At 37.5% G+C, this 24,531-nt stretch overlaps 1 protein-coding gene across 7 annotated transcripts in view; it reads left to right on the top strand.

Annotated features, from left to right (window-relative positions):
* The window catches only part of ARL15 (ARF like GTPase 15), a 412,891-nt gene that overhangs the window by 153,018 nt on the left and 235,342 nt on the right, over nucleotides 1-24,531 (top strand). For all 7 annotated transcript variants that reach the window (XM_086678726.1, XM_086678733.1, XM_086678716.1 and 4 more), the window contains one exon: nucleotides 8,907-8,966. In XM_086678726.1, the coding sequence (XP_086534852.1) occupies nucleotides 8,907-8,966 (60 nt within the window). The remainder of the gene's footprint in view (nucleotides 1-8,906; nucleotides 8,967-24,531) is intronic.

Raw genomic sequence — 24,531 nt, 5'->3', positions numbered from 1 at the left:
AACAGAATATAAGAGTACTAAACATTTATAGAACTTTTAAACAGTTTTAAAATATACAAAAACTGATGGAGCCCTAAAAGGGAAATAGCCAAACCCACATGTCAGATGTTAATACTTTTTTTTTTTTTAAAGCTTATTTAAGATCCCAGCATGAGTGGGGGATAGTCAGAGAGAGGAGAGAGAATCCCAAGCAGGCTGTAAACTGCCAGCTCCGAGCCCCAGCACGGAACCTGAGGAGGTGTTCAAACTCATGAACTGCGAGATCATGACCTGACTTGAAATTCAGAAATTGGTCGCTTAACTGACTGAGCCACCCAGGCGTCCCAGCAGTTGTCATTTTTAATGGTGGAAGAATTCTTTCCTCCTCAGATCAAGAATAAGAACACATGTGTTTCTGTTCTCAACACTTCTATTCAATATTGTAGTAGAGATTCTAACCAGGGCATTAGGCAAGAAAAAGAAAAGGCTTCCAGATTGGAAAGAAATAAGTAAAACTATCTTTATTTGCAAATGACATAATCATCTGTGTAGAAAATTCGATAGAATGTATAACTTTATATCAATATATTAGATGGCTGATGCGAATTAGAACTGGTAATTTGGGAGATCTAAAAACTTGGAGGATACTCTTGGAGAGAATGGCGAATTCCATTTGGAACGTTTGGAGAATGTTGTCCATAACAATAGAAGTGGGAAGAGTATGGTGGATAAATGTTAGGCAAGTGTTGAATTCATTCGGATGGATGACCACACTCCCTGAAAATTGATAAATGGAAATGTAGAGGTCCCAGGTATAAGCAGATGCCACAACTTCAGGTGGAAAATTATTAAGCGGTGACTATGGTGAAATGGTCCAAAAGCATTGTAAAGAATGCACACTTGTCCTGAGTAGCACTGTTATGGAAAGGAAAAGTTTTGTTGGCTAGTATAAGGAGGATGAGAAAGCGTGCAAGAAAATGTTGGAGCTGAGAGAAGACTTTTCTTAACAAAGCTGAGGTTCCATATAACTAAGTGAAAGGACTCCATGATGATGAAGGAGGGGCTGTGTTGGGAATGAGAGGCATGAAGTAAGGGATATAAGAGGGAAGGGGTAGATGCTTATGGTTGACTCTGTGTTCATTATAGCTAATGAAGGTGGGTAAGAGGTTAGAGAAACAAATTGGTGATGACAGAGGAAGGGGAGAAGAAAGGCAGCTGAGGAGAGGCAAGCAGGCTGATTTGAAGTTATCCATGGACCCACAAAACCTAGCCCCTTCTGGAGTTCCAGATAGGCAAGACTGGTGTGTACAATTGTACTTCCTGGTTCTTTTTGTTGTTTAGAGCAGGGGTGTGTGTACGTATGTAATTGCAGAAGAACAAAGGAGATGGAAGGAAGGTCCTAAAATAAATGACAAAGCCTAACACCAAGAAAAGATAACTAGGAGAAAAAATAAGGAAGTCAGAAAGCCACACATACTTGTGGAAGATAAGAGAATAGCTGCTGGAAACCTTTGGAATCACTGGGAAACTAAACAAGACAAATGTAAGAAGAAAACAATAGTGTTGAGAAATATTTGTAACAGGTATTACAGAGTTTATGGCTGTCCCATTTAGAGAATTCAATCACATTTACACATACTACCTAGAATCCAATTGATACATTGAACATAGTCCATAAAGAGATGATTCATGAAAAGAATGACAAATAAATGGGAAAGGTTCAACTTTGCCAGAAGTTAAACTTTACTAGAGAATCAGAAACATGTTAACCTTATCCTTAAATTTACCAAAATTGTTTATGCTAAGACCCAATGTTTGATAAGATTATGGTAGCATGCATTACTGGTGGCATGAATGACATTGTTCCTTTTCTTGAAAAGCAGTTATTCACATAAGTCAAAGGTTACCAAAATATTCACATCTTTTGACCTAGTAACTGTACCACAGAGGATTTATTTTAAGCACATAATTCCGAAGAAACTATATGCGTAACATCCTTGTAACGCTTGTATAACTTAAAACGTTTAAAATAATTTAAACATCCTATAGCCATTGAGTTTATTAAATTACAGTTGTGCAATTGAAAAGATGATAAATTGGAAAAATAGTCTTCTGTTGAGGAAAATTAATATTTATTAAAGAAAAAAACAACAACTATAGGGGCGCCTGGGTAGCTCGGTCAGTTAAGTATCTGACTTCAGCTTAGGTCGTGATCTCTCGGTTCATGGGTTTGAGCCCCACGTGGTGCTCTGTGCTGACAGCCCACAGCCTGAAGCCTGCTTCGGATTCTGTGTATGTCTCTCTCTGCCCCTCCTCCACTCACGCTGTCTCGCAAACTAAATATTTAAAAGTAAATAAGAATAAAAAATAAACTGTGCTTTGAATGAAAAATGGGAAAAGAACATGTAAAAATAAGCGTGCTTTGATATGGCTGAATTATATGTGAAATTTTGTTCTTGAAATTGTTTCTTTATAATGTTTTGATATCAAGCCAATTAACAGTAAAACAGTTATTGGAAGAGTGGGGAACAACTGAAAAGAGAATCTACCTTGAGAATTTGTTTCTTAAAAGCATCACAAGAAAGATATGTGTATCCAGTTTTAGCAAGACAAGAATGTCTGCCTTTTCAGAAGGAAAGGGAGTCCAAACTTTATTGGATTGTTAACTTCAGCAATCTTTTACCTTTGACATAATTTTTAGAACAAATTTAAATTGTCAAAACTTAAAGGGCCAAGAAGTCCTCCAGAGAGTGGGTCCTGTGGATAAAGAAAGAAAAATTGGAAGGCTTGTCCCTTGGTAGAGAAACAAAAGTGAAATATGTCCCAAGTGAATTCCTTGACTGGAGAGGCACAAGGAATTTGTTGATAAAAGGATTGTTAACCTATAGATTATACAAATGCTCACTTTTTTTTTTTCTTCTTAAACTAGAAGAATGGAGTCTAAAGGCTTAGGTTAATATATTGATGTAACCTGGAGAAAATTCAACACTTGGAATTGAAAAAGGGGGAAGATCTCTTTTAAGGATATTTATTACTTCACTTGGAAAGTAGTCAAATGGTATGCCATTCAGTTAAAATAGAAAACGATCATGCTAATTTGAAAGAAATACAGAAAACGTTCATGAAGATTTGAATGAGTTATTTTAGAAACTTTAGTATTCACTTGCATATGTGTTAAGTCAACAAGAGAAGTTAAAAAGTCCAATTTTGGTATCTGCCAAAGGATTGTTTTGTAAATGCCCGTGGATTAAATTTGCTTTTAGGATATTGAAATCATATTTAGGAGAATTTCACTAGAGTAAACCAGAATTGTCCAAACATCACAAAATTACGATGGCATAAATCATGCCCTGGGTCTAGGTCAAGGCTACCAGATTTTCCTTCAGCAGTTGTTAAAGTGACCCAGGGAATTCAGAAGTACGCACAGAGTATCTGTGTACATGTGTACGGACTTGAGTGTTAGGGGGGTTGGGGAGAGGTTGGTCTGTAGGTCCAAGTAAGATACTCAAGTGTTCCACACCACGAATAAAAATAGACCAGCCTCACTCCCAAAACTAATTTTGTTACAATTCCAGGAATGCTTTCCCTGCGTAAAAAAAAAAAAAATTCACATCCATCTCCCTTGTATCACGGGTTTTGCTTAATTTAAGGGCTAAAAGACAAAAACTAAAAGCCTATGCAAACAATTATTTCCCCAAAGAGTGACTAAGTCATATATTTATTAAAATTTGTGGGGTTAAATCTTAGGGGAGGTTTCAGTCTTACTAATGGAGCTTAGATCAGCCAGGAAAAAATGACTGTGTAACTTAGGCTTCAGCCATCATCTTGTTTGAGTGGGGTCTGGGGACACCTACCCATGAGGCCTTCAGCCAAATACGAGAGGCCATTGATGATGGACTCCGTTGTTACTGTTATTTCCTCTTTCTTGTTTAATATAAATAATAAAATCCTAGTTCTAGAAGAAACTTTAAGGAGCTAAGCTAATCCACACTCATTTTGCAGATGAGCGATTCAAGGTCAAGAAAAAAGTGGCTGGTGAGTCTAAGAGCTGTGGCTAGTACCTCTAGGACAGTGCTCTTATCCCATCAGCACATTGGCTACCTGTGGAGAGCATCAGGATGCCTACTTTGAGGAGAAATAACGGTGATCCAGCCCCGAATCCTGGCTGAGTCAGTTGGACCTTTTCTCTCCCCTCATAAGTTCTGGTTTTACTAATAATGCCCATAAAAAAACTACTTTTGAACTCATGGCTATTTTTATTCCGCAAGTAAAGCAATGTAGTATGGAACTGAGAACACTTACTTATATATTGCATTATTTATAAATAGGCAAAATAGTGGTTTTATTGGGCAAGTGTATATTTTTACAATTGGCTTCACCTGTATTTAGTTCAAAATTGGACAGAATACTGTGACTTGATCAAGATGTTGGTATACAGAGGAGGTATAGAGCTTTGGTGACAAGGCCTATGTTGAAGTTTTGAATATGGCACATAGTACTCTTGGCCACCTAACCCTTGGCTCACTTTCCTCTTGGGATAGTAGTACTGATACTAGGATTGTTGTGACAGTTAAACTGGGAAATACATATAAACCCTTAGTATAGATCTTTAAAGAAATATTGAGATCCTCTTATGTGCCTATCACTGGCATACAGGGTATATTATGCACTATTTATTTATCATGGATTCTAGCCATCTAACTGGGGAATAGACCTAAAACAAACTGATAAGTAACTATAACTGAAAATTACATAGAAGAACTGCATGCTGGAAGAACATGAATCCCCCAGAATCAATCTATTTCAAGAATGCCATAGAAAGCTTGCCTGATGAAGTAAAAACTGTACCTGAAGGATGAAGAGTTGGCCAGGGGACCAAGGAACACTAATGGAGCGGTATGTGCAATGGTCCTGAGTTGGAAGGGACATAGCTTGTTTTAGGAACCGAAGACTAACATGAGGGGGAAAATGGTACAAACTAAGCCTGGAAAAGGGAAGAGAAACCAGATATTAGATAGAGCCTTGTTAGGTGTTTTGAACTGTATAACTGTATCCTGAGTAGTGAGAAGCTACCCAAAGGGTTTAACCAGGGGAGTAATGTGAACAGATGTGAATTTCAGGATGATCGCTTCTGCTAACGTGTGGAGATGACTGAGCAGGCCAGTAATGGATGCAGACAGTTGAGTTAGGCCCTTGAAGTTGTCCAGGTGGTGGCAGTGGAGGTGGCAACTTGGCCAGTTATGGAAAGGAAGTGGACATATTTTAGAACTATTTTGTGGATGGAAGTCACAGGCTTTGTGGGTTAGGATTAGGAGAGAGGAAAAGGAAGAGCTATGGAAGACTCCAGATACTTAGTCTGTCGAAGTCCTCAAATGTTTTCAATTGCTACTACAACTTTTATTTTACCAATGCTTTCATAATATATCAGACCTTAAGGCTGCACATGATTTTGACTGGGAGGAATTTAAAGCCTCAGTAGTCAGTTGGTGACCATTAATAGTCTCAACTTTTATTTACTAAACACTTTATAGCCCTGGGTGCTATCTGTTCTCATTTACAGACTAAGAAATTGAGGCACGGAGGCATTAAGTAACTTGTTCAGTTAATAATAGTAGAGCCAGAATTGGAACCCATACATTCTGTCTTTGGGGCCCATGCTATCTGGCCATTTTTATTCCTCAAAACAACCTTTAAAAACACTATTCTGATGGTTTGACCTTTATATCCCTACTGAATGTTAACATTCCCCCACCCCCAACCCCAACCTCATCTAACCCAGTGTAAAGGAATAAAATAGAGTTGATCAAATAATCACCCTTCTTTTTTTTTTTTTTTTTCCAATGTTTTACTTATTTTTGAGAGAGACAGAGACAGGATGCTAGTGGGTTAGGGGCAGAGAGAGAGGGAGACACAGAATCCGAAGTAGGTTCCAGGCTTCTAGCTGTCAGCACAGAGCCCGATGCGGGGCTTGAACTCACCAGCTGTGAGATCATGACCTGAGCCGAAGTCGGACACTCAACCAACTGAGCCACCCAGGTGCCCCAAATAGTCACCCTTCTTGATTGCTCTTCTAGTTGAACTGAAAGCGTGGCTTTAAATTTAAATTCTTTTGAATCCTTGCAAATGTGTAGAATGACTAAAATTTTTAAAAATTCTTTTCAATGCATAGTACATTTTTCTTATTTTCTGGACTGATTACATAGGCTTTGTCCTCTGAACATTCATTACTACAGTCATACTGTAAAAATATGAAGGCAGCAAAATGGAAGAGCGCATATACCTTTGCAGGATAAATCTAGCCACATATGTTCTATTTGGAGAGAAAACATTTATGAGTATTCTGCAGAAACATTTATATGCCTATAAATAACATTGCTAGGTTACTTTGCTTAGCGTGAACATTTGAGGACATTTTTGCAGCCGATTTATTATGTCTGTGTGAGGATTAAAGATGGTAACAATGATATAATCTGCCTGTTGGATTCTAAATTTCAAAACTTTTGAATATGAGTGTTTTGTATATGAGTGCAGCAATTTCTGGAAGGATATTCCTTTCCTTGGGTACCTGCTTGTTGTCAGCTTTAAAGAATCAAAGCAGATTAAACATGGCTGGTGTGTTCCATAACTGTGTCTTTTTCAAAGTTGGGGCCTATCTCATTTCTCTGGAAAATCTTCACTTGAGTTGTCCTGAATATAACCACTAATAGACTGTTGAGCGTTTGCAGAGAGCTTTTCATTTTCAGGATTTCACAATCATTGCCTTTTAATCCATATGACACCCCCGTGAGGGGTAGGTAGATACATTCAAACATCCAAGTCTCCTGCAGGCACATTTTCAGTGCCAGCAGGAATATTGTGATTGGCACTGACTTTCCTTAATTTCCCAGAGGCCAGACACCTGGAGAGGCTTTTCTGCAGGCCCAGGTACATTCCAGTGCTGCAGCCTCCTCATTCCTTCTGCTATTTTACTGAGATTCTGTGACTACATGCACTATTAACCATAAGCTGTGGTGACTGTGTCTGCATAAAACCCATACAGGAGGGGTATGTTTCAGAAGATTGTTAGAGGGCCCAATGAACATTTACATCCTATATAACAAACTTCAACTAGTGTTTACTTCTGTCACTCTCACAAGGGTTCTTGTCATTCAGTGGTGATATCTGTAGCTCCAAGTAACTATTTAGATTAATAAATAAGCCCCCAGGATTTCTCTTAAAGTCTATAATGTATTCAGAAGGTATGCACAGCTAGTGACTAAACCGTCAATACAGAATCGATTGATACAGAGCACTAGAAATTATATGTTGTATGCCTATTTGTATCAGGTACTGTGATAAACATAATACATTGTATTATTTTGTAACAACTACATGACGTAGATGCTATTATTCCCATTTTAGGGATGTTGAAAGCAGTAGGTTGCCCACAGTCTGCTTACTTAAACCTAGTTCCATCAGACTCCAAAGTTACTTCTTAGCCATTACCTGATATTCACTGCTTAAGGTGGAAGACAGTATATAGAATTTGGAAGTGCTAGGACAACATATAACAAAACAGTGGTGTTAATAGGGTGAATATAAAAAGGTACATACTGACTTTCATTTTTATAGAGTAAAACAAACCCATGTAAAAGAATTGTTCTTATCTACATCATACTGTATATCTTTTTTTTTTTTTTTTAACGTTTATTTACTTTTGAGACAGGGAGAGACAGAGCATGAACGGGGGAGGGCAGAGAGAGAGGGAGACACAGAATCTGAAACAGGCTCCAGGCTCTGAGCTGTCAGCACAGAGCCCGACGCGGGGCTCGAACTCACGGACCGTGAGATCATGACCTGAGCCGAAGTCGGACGCTTAACCGACTGAGCCACCCAGGCGCCCCCATACTGTATATCTTTTTACCTCTCCAGGCACCTGTCATAACTTTATAACTTCAAATGAAAAGTATTTCTAAATCTTTTGCTCTAATTTCTTAAAAAGGAATGATGATTTATCTTACAGTTGCCCATACTAATGTTTCAAACCTTAGATTAATTGGGTGGTTAGAAATTACTGAAGAGATTAACTCTTATTAGTAGGGCTTTTAATTGAAAAAGTACTCGTAAATAGCAAAACATTCAAATGAAAGAAAAAAATCTTCGGTTTAAGACCTCCTGATCTCCGGTTGTCCCAAGAATCCTCACTAGTTTCTTACGGATCCTTTTAGAAATCGTAAGTATATTTGTTGGCATATGTGCATACATATATGTTCGCGTGTATGTTGCACCTGATAAGCCTCTGTACTAAAACCTGTGAACCAGATATGTTGAATCCATCATGACTTGAATGATAATAGTTCAGTGCTCAATACATGATCAAAAATTTATCCTCTGAATATATTTTAATAGAAATCATTTACTGCATGCATTATAAAATAGTTTCCTATGCATAGACAATTACAATTGCACTTGTAAGAAAAATGTTTACATAATATTAACCATGTCTTAAAACTCTGACATAAATACTGTGTAATTCTAATATAAGATGGTTGTAATTTAGGTACCTTCATCTGTAGAGTCGCTGAGTTCTGTATGAGAGAAAACTAAGAATTAGATGCAAAGGTCCTAGTAGATCTAATATTTTCTTTGGAGTTTCTCTGCACTTCCAAATGTCTTTATTATAATTGACAAAATTTACAAGTGACATAACATATTAAAGAATAGGGTAGTATTGTGAAGAAAAGAGTTATTTCACTATAATACACAGCTATATTTTGAAAATTTGAACAGGATAATGTGTCATCAGTTTATCTCAAATTGTGTTTCTGGCATAAATATGAGCTCTGAAAATTAGCTCTTAATCTGCCTAAAAAAGGATTTGAGCATTTTATGCATTTTTTAAAGTTAAGTTGCTAATTCCTTTTTTTGTTTTTGTTTTCTAATTCTAGGTTTCAGTATAAAAGCAGTGCCCTTCCAGAATGCCATCTTGAATGTAAAGGAACTTGGAGGTAATAACATTTAAAATCCTTTCTGTGTCTGGCTTAAGCTTGTACTAATTTGGTATTGACATGATGTAGAATTAAAACATTATTATTCTAGTAAGTGATTTATTTGTACCTTTTCCCTTGGTAATAGAGATATTTCTTTTTCTTTATATATGTTTTAAAGGTTGTCAAATAGTTCCAAGTAATAAACTTTTTTTTGTAATTTGAGAACCATACCATTCTATTTCATTTGCTCCATACTTTTCAGTTTCACTTGTTCAAAAAATTTCTTCCTGATTGAAAAGTATGAAGAAGTTTTAATATAATAGATAAGCCATACATTATGCAGGACGAAGAACTGTATTTTAGGGTAGTTTGTATTCATACCGCAGGTTTTATTGTATTAGATCTTTTTAGAATGTATTTGTTCTGATAATAAATCTTTGCCAATGGGTTCTTTGCTGGTCAGGCACATTTATTGGATAGGCTGTACCCCAAACTATACATCACTCAGTCTTTCATTACACTCTCTGTCTGAGATTTTTTGGTTGTGTTTTATGTCAGTCAGGGTCTTAACCCATGTAAATAGGTTAACAAAGAAATCAGTCAATTCAGTGAACCTACTAAATTCTCTAATGGCACAGGAAAATGGCGAGTGCTCTGAAGTTCAGTATCATATTGGTGAGTTTAATGACTTAGAAGAAAGTTCTCTTCCATCTCTTTAATCACTTTGTGATATTGACCTTCCTTCCCCCCACCCCTGTCACTTTTTCTGAGTTCATTCTAACTGACCTACTTTTAACTTGATGCAATTGAAACACAAACTTTATGCCATTTTAATAGTGTTAGTGCCTTCTTATTTTTATCTCCTAATGTATTAGTTGATCTTCTCAGGTGTTTTAGAGAGCTGTATCTAGGGCAAGTTTACTGCTGTCAGTCTGTTTTATAGCTACCTTTGATTTTTATAGCATTAATATTTAAATCAACCACGGTTAATAAATTCCGGTTTTCCTTTAAGGCATTTGGTTTTGTTGTTTTGACTACAAAAATTATAAAACACGAATGTTCTTGTAATGGAGACATTTTTCTACGTAAAAATTTTTAAAAGACTGCTCTTTTAGGTTGAATATTTTGATACTACTTCGTGGTTTCTTTTTTTGTTTTTGTTTTTTTTAACATGAAATTTATTGTCAAATTGGTTTCCATACAACACCCAGTGCTCATCCCGACAGGTGCCCTCCTCAATACCCATCACCAACCCACCCCTCCCTCCCACCCCCGATATTACTTTGTGGTTTCTAGTAACCCTGCTTCTCAGTGACCATAGTATTAGAGAACATATTGGAAAAGTCTCATGGAATCAAAATGTATGGTTTGAGAATTCTTTTGGTTTTAAATGTGGTTGATACTTAGTAAGGATTTTATTACTAGGCTAGACACAGAACTTTTATTAAACCCCCTCCAGGTGTAAGAAACTGCTGATTAATTGATAAGGTGTTTCTTATAGATGTTAGTTGGATGGTACAAATAGAGAATGTGTCGAGACAACTGAAGTGAACACTTGAGGGAATTTTTGTAGCCTTGATTCTGTGCCACTGTAACATTGAAATTCAATACGATAAAAGAAGAATTCGAGGACCGGGGTTTGTAAGATGGGAATCTGTCTGTTCCCAAGCATGGTTTACTTTTACTGAAAAAAACTTCACCGACAATTGCAGTAATGGACATGGCAATGGAGAGGGTACCACAGAGTTTGGTGGTAACATTTTAGCTCATGCCTCTTGTGTGATGACGTGAGACCTAGGTAAAAGATAGAGCTTCCGAGACTGGGACGTGAGTTCCAGGCTCATGATAATGTGGTGTTTGGCACGTGATATTCTACCCCCTTAATTTTAATAGTCCTATTTGCAGTTGAGGGGCTGTCTCAAGAAGGTGATTTTTTTCCAAGTAGAATCTAATTGTGTATCCTGCGTTGAATGCTCAGTGGCAAACTATGGAGGGAATTTGGCACGTTCAGTAAGTCCTTTATTTAACAAATATTTTTGGAGGGCCCTTTCTGTCTGGAAGAAGACTGGGCCCTAGGCTGTGTCTCACCCAAGAACGCAGGAGAAGCAGGCTAACCCCTGAGAAGAGTGTAGTTTTCCTAGGATTTACAGTATCTCTTCTGTAGTAAGAAGATCATCCCGGTATAAGGTATATATTGTGGCATTTACGGAGATTTGTGACCAACTGAAATCAGGTTGCTTGCTTGAAAATTTCTGAGTTTAGGAGGAAAGAGTGGAGTGTTTTAGGATCAATTTGTGAAGATACGAGACCTTTATAGAGGGTTTCTTAGAAGTTGGATCAGGTTGTTAATCAGGGAAAAATCTTGACATCAAGGAATAAATCCAAGAAGATAGATGGAAAGGTAGCCATACTGAGTGCCACAACATCGCTGGTGTGTGGAATGCTCAGATAGTTGTGCTCACTGTAGGGTTATTTCAAGAGGTTGGCATGGCCCAGCTCCTCCCTGCCAACTCCTTTTTTTTTTTTTTTTTAACCCCTTTCTGAAGGTTCCAAGGTGCTCCATCACCCGCATTCTCAACCTTCAGTTAAATTTTTTATTTCTTCAAAATAAGAAGAGGCATGAACTTGGGCTCCTTATCTATTGAGAAGAAATGGTGTGAAATGAAATAACAATGACCAGGGGAGTTAAATGAAACTCACTCTTGGGAGATCTTAAGAAGAAACTTTGTTTACATACACACAACTGATAGATGTCTGTGTATATTCGTATATATAATTTATATGTAAAACATATATTAGAACTATACATATAGTCCTATGTTCTCATCAATTTTCTCTTTTCTGAGGGTGTTTCCTAAATCTTTCACCTAACTGAATTCTCCTTCTGAAACCAATATTGCACTGTATATTAACTAACATTTAAATTTAAAAAATCTATGTCCTCAAAAAAATTCTTAAAATTCTCATTCACATATATTTTTCTCACGTGGTCTTTTCCTACCATTCATGCAATCATTCTAGCACAATTGTATATCAAGCCTGATTCTAGGAGCTGAGAATAAGAGATACTTAAAATACATCCCCATCTTCAAGAAATTCCTGATTTGGGCTTATGGAGACATTCGTGAAAACAAATTTGACATCGAAGCTGCTTTTATCGTTCATTTTCTGTCTCTGACTCTCTTCAGTCAAACTCTTGCTCACTCAGGGTTCTGACTTCAGTGCTGTAGTCCTGCTTCCCTTCAGATCTCTTCAGGATTGGCTTCTGAATCAGTCTTCACCTCAACTTTCCAATCTACCTAGAGTCTTCCAGAAACGCATCTTCTTCATATTCTTTTATTCTTTTTAGTTCATTTATTCAACAACTATTTATTAAGTACACATAGAACCAGGCTGGGTTCTAGAGACTGGTGGTTATAGCATCAAGACAAAGCACAGTCCTTGCATAGACCAGCTGATGGACACAAGGGGAGACTCTTGTGTACTTGTCTCCTTGATTAAAGCCCAATATTCCTACTTACGGACCTGGAACTTTCTAGGTTAATCCCTTCAGTACTTGAAAGGATTTTAAATACCATCCAGGAGAGCTCTTCTGATCTCTACAAAGGACATTCTGTAGTATTGCTTAGTGGATTTGTTCTTCTTGCAAATTCTTTCATTTGGGAGGTTTTCATTGAAACTAATCCAAATCCTTTCTTTTTTAGTTTTAATTAATTACCCTGCTTGTCTTGTGATAGATATTATTCTGGATGTTGTGCAAGATACCTAACAGGATCCTCAACAGACAGAAAGCTTCATCTTTGAACAAATATCCCTTGTTCCTAGTAGAGGAAGCCCAGCCATTCTATATGATTCTAGGCAAGTCTGTTTTCCTGTATCTCTACTGCTGTGTCTGTAAAATGTCATAATAATAGTTCCTGCATTACATAATCGTTGTGAGGACTAAATTAGCATAGGTCAAGTACTTAGAGATCACCTGGCCATAGCTGACATTTTTGGAAGATTTACATTATAATTATACCTTTGCCCTCCCAACCCCCCTAAAAAACACCATTCATAAGCCCTTTCCCCAAGGTCTCGAGAAATCGCCCAAATTACATATTGATTGTTTTTTCTCCTTGCAGTCATGCCTCTCTCCCTCGTGGACAAGATGATCTTTTTCTTCATTTTGTCACACCTGTTTAAACTGAAAAGTCACAGGGAAGGGACCTCCTTGGAATCTTTTGGTTAACTGCCTAGCGTATTTTTTTGGCAGTGCACGTGTGTTAATATTAGATGTTTTTGTCCCATCTACCTTATCCCCTTTCTCTCTGTTTTCAGTTTCCACCTGAAAAATCTCTTCTATCTCAGTGCCTCTGAGTTGCTTCCATTCTGTTTGGCTTGTGTATTTAAACCACATTACTAAGGTAAATGAAGCATCCGGCATTTAGCTGAATTGGAAGCACCGGTCCCATTGCGGTGACATTACAGCTCTGGTGAGTTTTCATTTTAGAAATTTCCAGTCCTGAAATCTGCAGGTTTTTGTGCATTCAGAGATGTTTTTCACTTGATTTTGAAATTGCATTTGCAAATTGATAGGACCCAGAGAGGAAAAATTCATTTCTTAACACGTTTGGCTTGTTACCATTTATTGATAAGGATCCAGACATCCTACTATTCCTTTTGCTTTCCCTAACTGAATTCTGGAACCAAGATTGGTCTTGTCAAATGACTTGTTTTCTTCCTCTGATATTCTAATGAGTTCTGTCTGACTTGCTTCCCCACCCAGTAAACCGTTTGGCAGTCTTGTCTTCCCAGTTGACACTGGAAAAGGCGAAAGCTGAAAAGCAGTGAGCTGTCTTACATGCTTCAGTATTGGCTGCTACTTGTCAATCGGAAGGAAAGTTCATGAAGATTTTTGTTTGCACTTTATTTTTCTCCCTTTAAAGACGAGACAACTTTGCTTTTGCAGAAGGTGGTGAGGGGAGTGTGGAACAGTGCAAGTTGTGTTCGTTTACCCATTTACTTCAGCCCATGCAATAGTGATTGAATGATTTTTGAGGATTGTCAGCTAAGCCATTTTTTAAAAGGTTGCTTCTTTCAGCAGCCAAGCTGTTATATGAAACAGATGTTGACTCTGTCCTGTTTCTTTGTTTGCCTGGAGGAATACACCGCCTCCTCATAGTGAAAGGTGCTGTTTCTTTGTATCCTGCTAGTTATCTTGGTGCTGTTAATCTGTCCAGGTTATTTGCATTTCTTAATTTCACCAGACAAACGGTACGGATTTCTTGACAGGCAACCCAGGGGGCACTGCTGCCTGCTTCTTTTAATTTCTGCTTTCTGTGCCCAGGCCATTTGATGCCTTTCACCAAAATACAGACTTCTTCCTTCAGAGTCTCCGATTAAACCTTCTTTCAGAAGGAACAACAGCTCTCTTTTATTCGATGTGTTCTCACAGCCCTTTGTGGATTATGATTATTACCTCCGTATCTTCACTACCACCTCCTTTTTAAGACAAATCATAGCTAAATATCTATGAATTTAATGTCATTGCCTCTACTATCCAGTAGAGGAGGAATCAAGACCATATGAACAGTATAGGTAGACCCGAAGACCTTATTTATGGCCACATTGCTTTAAGGAACGAGTGGGGTTGAAAGATGTCTTGCTGCTATAAAAGAGAACAACTTGCCATTCAAAAACTCTTTTAGACCTCTCCAAACAAGGATTTCTCTGGAAGAGGTGGCAAGAAACCATTACCCTGGCAAAGGAACGTGATAGCACAAAGTGGGGGCCCGTGGAAGGCCAGGTCCACAGCATACCTTGTGATCGTGCTATAAGCTAAATTATAGTCAGCTGCACTCAAGTCTGCATCTTCCATATCTGTTGTAGAATTACAAGGAAGAAATGTGATTCAGCCTTAAGACACTCTGTCCCTCTATGCATTTTAGCTTCTTGTTGTTGTTTTCTTATCTGCAAAATGTAAGTTTTAATAAATCATCACTACTTATTTCCCAAGGGATTGGGCTGGAAAAGAAAAGTTCAGTTGCCTAAAGCCCCTGGAGGGATGCTTTAACATAGACAGTGGTATTTCCACTAATTCTGTTTTTATAGTGGCGGTTCCAGTGTCATATGTAATAGTGAATGATTGAAACTTCTTGATATAGTATTGTTTCCTTATCTAGGAAAAGAACCAGGCCTTTCTGGAATGGGGACAACCGGTTAACTCCTGGCTCTCTGAGCTGTGTACTTTCTCAGTGAGGCTTAGGCTCTACTAGGGGAAATGATATTGGTATAAAGCCAAGTGACTTGGATGCAAGTTGAAAGGCCACAGCTATCTGAATTGGTTGAACAGGATCCCAGGGTGGTGGTGTTCAAGCGTTTTTTACACTTGCTAAGGGAAAACTGAGCCAAACAGTCAGCAGAGCCAAATAAATGAATCTGGGGGCCCAGAAGTCCGTTACTGGCTGATGTAGACCTGACCTTAATTTTTGTTTTCTTCTGGAGAAGTGCCCTAGGAAATTTTTTTTTTTTTTTTTTTAATTTGTCTTCCTGGTCATAGTTTAGGATAGTACTTAACAATCTACTCTTCTAAGACTAGATAGATACACAGATAGATAAACATACATACAGTGTTCAAGAAACTAGTTTCCTGGCCTTTTGACCCCCCCTGAGAGGGATCTCACATGCTGCTAAGGTTGCCTGCCTCACCATTGATTCCTATTCAGGGGCAGTCAGGTCATTTTATATCTTCCAACTCTACCAAACTTCCTCACAGAACATTTGTGTTGGGTTCTTAGCTTCTTAACCCTCACGAGAGAAAAGATATTTCTGTTTCTCCCAGGGGTTGCCATAATAGCAACCAATTTTCATTGTGTATTTGGTTTCAGGGTGATATTGCAGCGACAGCACTGGAAGTCAAGAGACTAGTATTTTTCTCTATCCAAACAAGCCATGGGACACTGGGCAAGGCTCTTGACTTTTCCAAGGCTGCTTTCTTTTCTAGCAGCTGAGGATGCTGATAACCATTCTCCTTTGGATATAACTAGTTTATTTTTTATCCTGAAACCCATAGTTATCTACTTCACTTTGGCCCCTAGGGACCATAGAGCCCACCTTTAACAACTATGCATGATTATCGTACTTTATTTTTTTCTAAGTTCATTTAACCCTAACTTCCTCTATTTTTTCTTTCTTTGTTTTTTTTTGTCGTTGTTTTTTTGTTTTGTTTTGTTTGGTATTGTAGACATTTCAAAAAATCTGTGTGTGTTATGTGAGACAGGTATATATGTTCATGAGATAACAACTCATACTAACTTCAAGTTCCTGTGACTTAAAGTCACTGTGCTGTTTACTTCAAGAAGCATTAAAGTCTAGCGTGGGAAATACTATAACAAGATTGAGTGCAAGATGCAGTTAAGACCTTATAGAAAGGACAAAGGAGACGTCACAGAGGGAAAGACAAGTCATAGAAGTGGCAGTGGGTTTGGTCTAATCTTTCAACCATAAACCAAGTCCACTGTCAACTCCTTGACTTACATCTCATCTGTTTTCTTCCTAGACTTCTACTCTGTGATGCCCTTGTCCTTTCTGCGTGATCAGAATTGTGTCTTGTACTCAATCCTGTTACAGTCTTTAGCATACCAGACTATAACATTATGAAGAATTGAAAAACACACCATAATCTTAATAGTTTATTATATTGTGATATAAAACATATCTGCAGTTCCAAGATGGAGAGAAAATTGCTGGTCATGCCCCAAGATACTAGAGTAAGGCTAGACCCTTAAGAAGCAAACTGTTGCTTTGTTGTTGAATTCATTTCAGTGAATACTTAATAAATACTAATTATATGCAATCACTTAGAGATCTCATCCCTGCACCTGCACACACAGGAGCCCCTGAGCCCGTTTCTTCAGATAGTTTAAGTTTTCTCTTACTTATTTTGAGAGAGAGAGAACACAAGGGAGAGAGAGAGAGTCCCAAGCAGGCTCCACGCTGCCAGCACAGAGCCAGACGCGGGGCCCTATCTCACCACTGGGAGATCATGACCTGAGCTAAAATCAAGAGTCAGACACTTAACCAGCTGAGTTACCCAGGCAGCCCTCTTCAGATATTTTGATGGGAGAGTAATATTGGCCATAATGTTTATGTAATTTCTTAGAAAAGATTAAACAACTTTACTAGATTTCTACAATTATCAAGTTGACAGTTCAAGAGGTAATGTTTGTAGCTATTCATTACTTAGCAGACTAAGTTGGTTCTCTGACGTATCCCTTAGAACTGAACAAAATTGAACTGGTTAGATTTGTTTTGAGGCATTGTAAATGTGTTGCTTTTTAATTCCTTAAGGTCCAAAGCATTGTCAAGAAGCTCTATTGAAGATGCTTGATCATTTTAATCTTGAAATTCACTGATATTTTATGGCATCATTGTGAGAAGCAATGTAAAGAATTTATTGCATAAAGTTAACTTTAATTACAGGTATGTGGAGTACTTATGATTGAACATTGAAGGTTGGTTTTTTTAATATACTCCCTCCTTTGCCATAATTTTATAAAATTTCAAAAAATCAGAAAATGATTACAAGTTAAATCTGTAACAAAGATTTAATCCACAGTGAAGAAAGGAAAGCATGCCAAAGACTGAGGCATGGGCAAGGAAAACATGACATAGAAGGGGAATTCATCAGGATTAATAATCAGAGAGCTTATTGGAGTTATTAATTGGGGCTTTACATTTGGACCTATGCCCTTATTTTTCTTCTCTCCTGTGTTAAGTTGTGGATAGCAGCTGTGTTTACCCACAAACTAAATCTTGGAAGTGGGTGCTAGACTCAGAGAGGCAAGACAGTGCCCTAATAATGTACTAACTGCCAGGTGGGTTGCAAAGCCCACACACACAGGAGAGAAGCCACTTGTCTGTCCCTATTAATCACTGAAAGTAGGCAATGGTAAACAAAACAGCTGGCAAACATAGATTCTTAAAAGATAAGCATATAATCACGGCACACAACAATATGAGGAAAATCGGCACCATCAAAGAAAACTTACCCCATCAAAAGAAGAAAAAGTATCGAGGGACCTAGAGGTAATAGAGTGATCAGAAGAAGACATTCAGAGAGATAAGGTTTTGTATTATGAAAAGGAATCTAACACAGGGACGCCTGGGTGGCTCAGTCGGTAGAGCATCCGACTCATTCTCGATCTCAGGGTCATGAGTTCAAGCCCCACATTGGGTGTGGAGCCTACTTAAAAAAAAAAATCTAACACAGAACTTGGGAAATGAATTTGACTTTAAAATTTAAAATGAAAATGTCAGTTGACACAACTCAGATGTAAATTTAAAAAAACTAAGGATTGAGTTAGGGAATTTCCTCAGAATGCCCTGCAAAAGGATGACTTTGGAAATATGAGAGAAAATTGAGAAGACTGAAGGAACAGTTATAGAGTTCTAACATCCCTCTAAGAGTTCTAAAAAGAGAGTAAAGACAAATTACAGAGAATAAAATAATCAAAGTAGAAAAACCTCAAATGTGAAAAAAGACTTACTCAAATTTAATGAGTCTTCTGAGGCCAAGAAAAGACTTCTATCTAGACATATTATAAAGAAAAAATCATTAATTGTAATCACAGGAACGCACAAGGAAGTGAATTCTGATTTTAACATAGGAGATGTCAGGTAGAATCATATTTTCTTTAGATTACACATTATAATTAAAAGAAAAAAAATGTTCATGTTTGTTTATTCTTGGGAGAGAAAGAGCACAAGCAGGGGCGAGGCAGAGAGAGGGAAACAGAATGTGAAGCAGGCTCCAGGCTGTCAGCACAGAGCCCGCTGGCGGGGCTCAAACCCATGAACTGTGTGATCATGACCTGAGCCGAAGTTGGGTGCTCAACCGACTGAGCCACCTGGGTGCCTCATTAAAAGAAATTTTGAAATTTAAATATATTTCTTTAAAAATTAAGGGTTGGGAATGTAAGCTGGTACAGCCACTCTGGAAAACAGTATGGAAGTTCCTCAAAAAACTAAAAATAGAACTACCCTATGACCCAGCAATTGCACTACTAGGTATTTATCCAAGGGATACAGGGGTTGGGAATGTAAGCTGGTACAGCCACTCTGGAAAACAGCATGGAAGTTCCTCAAAAAACTAAAAATAGAACTACCCTATGACCCAGCAATTGCACTACTAGGTATTTATCCAAGGGATACAGGGGTTGGGAATGTAAGCTGGTACAGCCACTCTGGAAAACAGCATGGAAGTTCCTCAAAAAACTAAAAATAGAACTACCCTATGACCCAGCAATTGCACTACTAGGTATTTATCCAAGGGATACAGGTGTGCTTTTTTGAAGGGACACAGACACCCCCATGTTTATAGCAGCACTATCAACAATAGCCAAAGTATGGAAACAGCCCAAATGTCCATTGGATGGATGAATGGATAAAGAAGATGTGGTATACATATACAATGGAGTATTTACTCGGCAATCAAAAAGAATGAAATCTTGCCATTTGCAACTACATGGATGGAACTGGAGGGTATTATGCTGAGTGAAATTAGTCCATCAGAGAGAGACAAGTATCAGATGGCTTCACTCATATGAGGACTTTACGAGGCAAAACAGATGAACATAAGGGACGGGAAGCAAAAAGAGTACAAAAACAGGGAGGGAGACAAAACAGACTCTTAAATATAGAGAACAAACTGAGGGCTGTGGAGGGGTTGCGGGAGTGGGGATGGGCTAAATGGGTAAGGGGCACTAACGAATCTACTCCTGAAATCATTGTTGCATTATATGGTAACTAATTTGGATGTAATTTTAAAATAAATAAAATGAAAAAATATATATATATATATATCTCAAGTAGAAAAAAAAATTAAGGGTAAACATGAAAACAGTAAAAGTAGGATGATATCTACATAAATACAATTTTTTAAAAATCTGAAAAGTTATTCAGCTAACGTAAACAATTCTAGAATGGAGTGAGTTCACTGGGATCAAGTAGAATTTTTGTTTTTTCTTGTGTGAACTTTGTTCATGAGAATTTAAGAAATACAATTTAAGAAAATACACCATAAAGATAGAAAGCTAAGGATATTTGATAAATTCAGCAACATGCAAAAATGGAAAAAGAACAAAACAGTCATGATAAACAGAAAACATGTATACGTTGATAACTACGAAAATGAATAAATTAAGTTCCCCTTTTATATAGGTGGCATAAAAAACAATGAATGTAACATATTCAGCTATATGTGGTTATGAGACACTTCTGCAACAACGACAAATGCAGCAAGGTAAAAATAAAGGGATAGAAGAGATAGCCTTAAAAAAGACCATTGAAAAGAAAGTACTGGGAGCATTATTAACATCAAATGAAACCAGGTGCGCCTGGGTGGCTCAGTCAGTTAAGCATCCAGCTTTGGCTCAAGTCATGATCTGTGCTGACAACTCAGAGCCTGGAGCCTGCTTCAGATTCTGTGCCCCTGTCTCTCTCTGCTCCCCCCCTCCCACTTTCTCTCCTTCCCTTCCTCCCTCTCTCTTGCTCTCTCTCCCCGCTCCTCTCAAAAATAAATATTAAAAAAAAATTTTTTTTAATCAGGTGAAATGCAATTCACAGCAAAGAACATTAAGTTGATTTATGTTGAGATTTTCATGTTGATCTACTAGGATAACTGAGTACCCCTGATTCTTTACATAATTCTGAATCTTATAAAACGAAAACTAAGAAAAATGTAAGAAAAAGCCAACAGATCCACAATCTGAACTTAATCTAATTGATAATTACTGAATGTCACATTTAAGTAGAAAACACATGTTCTTGGGGTGCCTGGGTGGCTCCGTTAGTTAAGGGTCCCACTCTTGATTAAGGCTCAGGTCGTGATCTCATGGTTTCTGGGATCGAGTCCTGTGTCAGTAAGTGTGGAGCCTGCTGGGGATTCTTTCTCCGCTTTCTTTGCCCCTCCCCCTGCTCAAGCATTCTTTTAAAATAAACACTAAAAAAAAAAACACACGTTCTTTTAAAACATGCATAAAATTTACACACAACTATGTATGTTTTCTGACTAAAATCCAGTAAAATTAGAAATTAGTAGCAAATAGACAAAAATAAGAACACATGAAACGGGATTTAAAAGTGCCCTAACCTAAAGAGCCCAAATGTCCATCGCCTGATGAATGGATAAAGAAGATTTGGTGTGTGTATATACAACAGATTACCACTCAGTAATCAGAAAGAATGAAATTTTACCATTTGCAACAATGTGGATGGAACTAGAGTGTATTATGCTCAGTGAAATTAAGTCAGAGACCAATATCTTAAGATTTCACTCAGGTGGAATTTAAGAAACACAGCAGATGAATGTAGGAGAAGGGAAGGAAAAATAAAACCAGGGAGGCAACCATAAGAGACTCTTAAATACAGAGAATAAACTGAGGTTTGCTAGAGAGGAGGAGAGTGGGGGAGGGGTTAAATGGGTGATGGGCATTAAGGAGGGCACTTCCTGGCATGTGCACCGGGTGTTATATGTAACTGGTGAATCACTGAGTTCTCCTGAAACCAAAACGATAGGTTAACCTAATTTGAATGTAAATAAGTAAATTCTTAAAAGGAAAAAGGTGCCCTAACCTTATACCATCTATAAAAATCAAAATGGATCCTAGACCTAAATATAAAACCTGAAACTATTAAACTTCTAGAAGAAAACTTGAGACAATTTTTGTGACCTTAGGTTAGACAAAGATTTCTTAGATAAGACACCAAAAATCTGCATAGAAAGAAAATTGGTAAGTTGGATTTCATAGTACTTCTGCTTTTTGAAAGACATTGCTAGAGAATAAAAAGGCCATCTATTGACTAGCTAAACCTTATTTGGAGATCTGATAAAAAAAAAAACAGCAACAAGAAAAGAAACATTTCAAAAATGGGCAAAAACTGTGAACATCTCCTTTATCCAAGAAGATACAAAGAAGGTAAATGAGGTCATGTAAAAGGGTCCCCACTTTATTAGCCATTCACTTTATTAGCCATTAGGGAAATTAAAACCACCACACACATATTAAAACGACTAAAATTTAAAGGCCTGAATATATCAAGTGTTCTGGAAAGAGTGGAGAAGAACTAGAATTTTCATCTAATGCTGGTAGAAATGTACAATGGTACAACCACTTTGAAAAACAGTTTGGTTTGCATTTATGTTAAGAGACTGCCAGTCTTAGAATCAAGCCATTCCACTCTAGGAGAAATGAAAACTATGTTTACACAAAATCCCGTGTGTAAGTGCTCATAGCAACTTTATATTAAAAACTGTCACAACCCACATGTCATCAGTTGGTGAATGGATAAACAGATGTGGCGTATCTATATAAGGAAATAGTATCTGGCAGGAAAAAAAGAATGACCTGTGGGTACGTGCCATAACATGGATGAATCTCCAATTCTGCTGAGCGAAAGAAGCTAGACAAAACAATGTGTAAGGTGGTATTCCCATACTGGGATAATTTTTTATTCCATTTATAGAAAGTACTAGAAAATGCAAACTGATACTTTAGCAAAGTAACAGTACTTCAGGGATTCCCTAAGGGAGAGGGACAGGGGGCTGTGGAGGGCGAGGGGGGTGTGGAGGGATATAAGGGTTGTGAGAGGGGTGCCTGGGTGGTTCAGTCGGTTAAGCGTCTGACTCTTGGTTTTGGCTCAGGTCATGAGCTCACGGTTATGAGATCAATCCCCCATCAGGCTTGGAATGGAGAGTGGAGCCCGCTTGGGATTCTCTTTCTCTCTCCTTCTGTCTCTGCCCCTCCCACCCGCACTTGCACGGGTGTGCGTTCTCTCTCTCTCAAAATAAACTTAAAAAAAAAATAAATAAAGGGTCATGAGAAAACTTTGGAGGTGATGGATACAATTATTATCTTGATTAGGGTGATGGTTTCACAGATGCACATGTATCAAAACCACATTGTATATTTTAAAACGTGTAGTTTATTATATGTCAATTATACCACCATAAAACTGTTGATAATATTCTACACATACAGAAATTGAGATTCTTTTCTATCATCTCTGGTTAAAAGCATTGAAAGTATGTATTGTGGAGAATTTATGGCCCTTTTCTTGGGTTGCTTTCCAGTGAAGAGTTATTTTAAACAGGCTAAGTTAATATCCATGGTTTAAAAAAAGAGAACTGTGACTGGGGAAAGACTTCACAAAAATATCAATTTCTGGACGATCATATGTAGCAGAATTGTTAAGGTTAAATATGTAAGCAGTTAAAACTAAGATTAAGATGTTATCAAATCTGTCAATTTAATGTGTAGATTTTAAAAATCTCAGTGCTAATAAAATAAGACAGATTGATCTGTCTGCACAGCGGCATCAATTAATCAAAGAAATTCATATGACAGATTCATTATACAAAGAGTGAGAGATTTCTCGGAGTAAACCAGTTGTGGTTCATTCCACAGGGATACTCAAAACCTTAGTGCTACAGTATTCTTTTTCCAACCTTAGCAGTTATATTTATGAAAAATTTTCCTGTTGGTGATTACACAATGGGCAGGATGCAGGTCTCACACAAAGTTGGAGGTTCAAGGGGAGAAAAAAAAGCAGTAACACTCAAATGAACCAATGTATTAAAAAGCATCTGATTCCAGACCACATTGGAATAATTTGTGTTTTAAGAACACGATTTGTACGTGTGGGTAAAATATCTTCTTTCATTCAGGAATCTACAGCTTTAAATTATCTGCTTGAGCTGATCCTGTGCTATCCAGATTGTATCTCAGGTTAAAGTTTTCCAAGCAGACCTTACTTTGGCATAAAAAGTAAGATATTTTTATTTGCATTTTTCCTTCATTTTTGTGAGTGTCTGCAAGATGGCTGGTTGAGAGTGGTAATGGGTATGTTTGTTGGTTACATTCTATACATAACACGCTAAGAGGGTAGAACATAACCTATTTGCTCTCTGTCCTTTGCCATTAGTGATCCCAACAAGTTCTTTTGGGGTCTGCTGTGTTCTTTAAGGTGATGGTGCATTTTAAATTTGGGGTGTATAAGTAGAAAACCTCTTTCCCCTTTCTAGTTTTTTTCTTCCAAAGTCCTTTAAATAGATTTAGCTGTCAATGAATTTTCCCTCTTACTCATTAGATTAAATCTCAGTAAGTAGGGACGGATTAATATAAGCTGCTAAATTGAAAATGCAGAGGCTTGGTTGTCGAGTGTGGGGATTTATAGTACATAATAGATTAATACATAAGCATGTTGGTATTTTTTCAATGTGGGCTGTCTTTGATGCTGTTACTCTTTTATATATGGTTGTCTAATTTTTTTTTTTTTTTTTTTTTACAAATATTTATCTAGTTGTAGAGCATTAGGTCTCCTTGAGCAGATGAAAACCTGTTTAAATGGTAGTGTGGAAAGATCCAAAATGATCATGCCTTGAAGTTAGAATCTGGAAAATAGCCAAAGGTTTTAGATGTATCCCTGAACAGACTTAAAGTTTTCTAGTTATTCTAGATTCTACGTGTGTGCGTAAAAATTCCTGAGATTCAAGCTGAAAGCATTTAATTCTGTAGTCTTCTTAATTCTGGGTGAGAATGAG

Source organism: Puma concolor, chromosome A1, assembly GCF_028749965.1.
Source record: "Puma concolor isolate L17-30 chromosome A1, mPumCon1.1.hap2, whole genome shotgun sequence".
Classification (NCBI taxonomy): domain Eukaryota; kingdom Metazoa; phylum Chordata; class Mammalia; order Carnivora; family Felidae; genus Puma; species Puma concolor.
The sequence above is the reverse complement of the archived record's forward strand: the minus strand, read 5'-3'. Positions and strand labels throughout refer to the sequence as shown.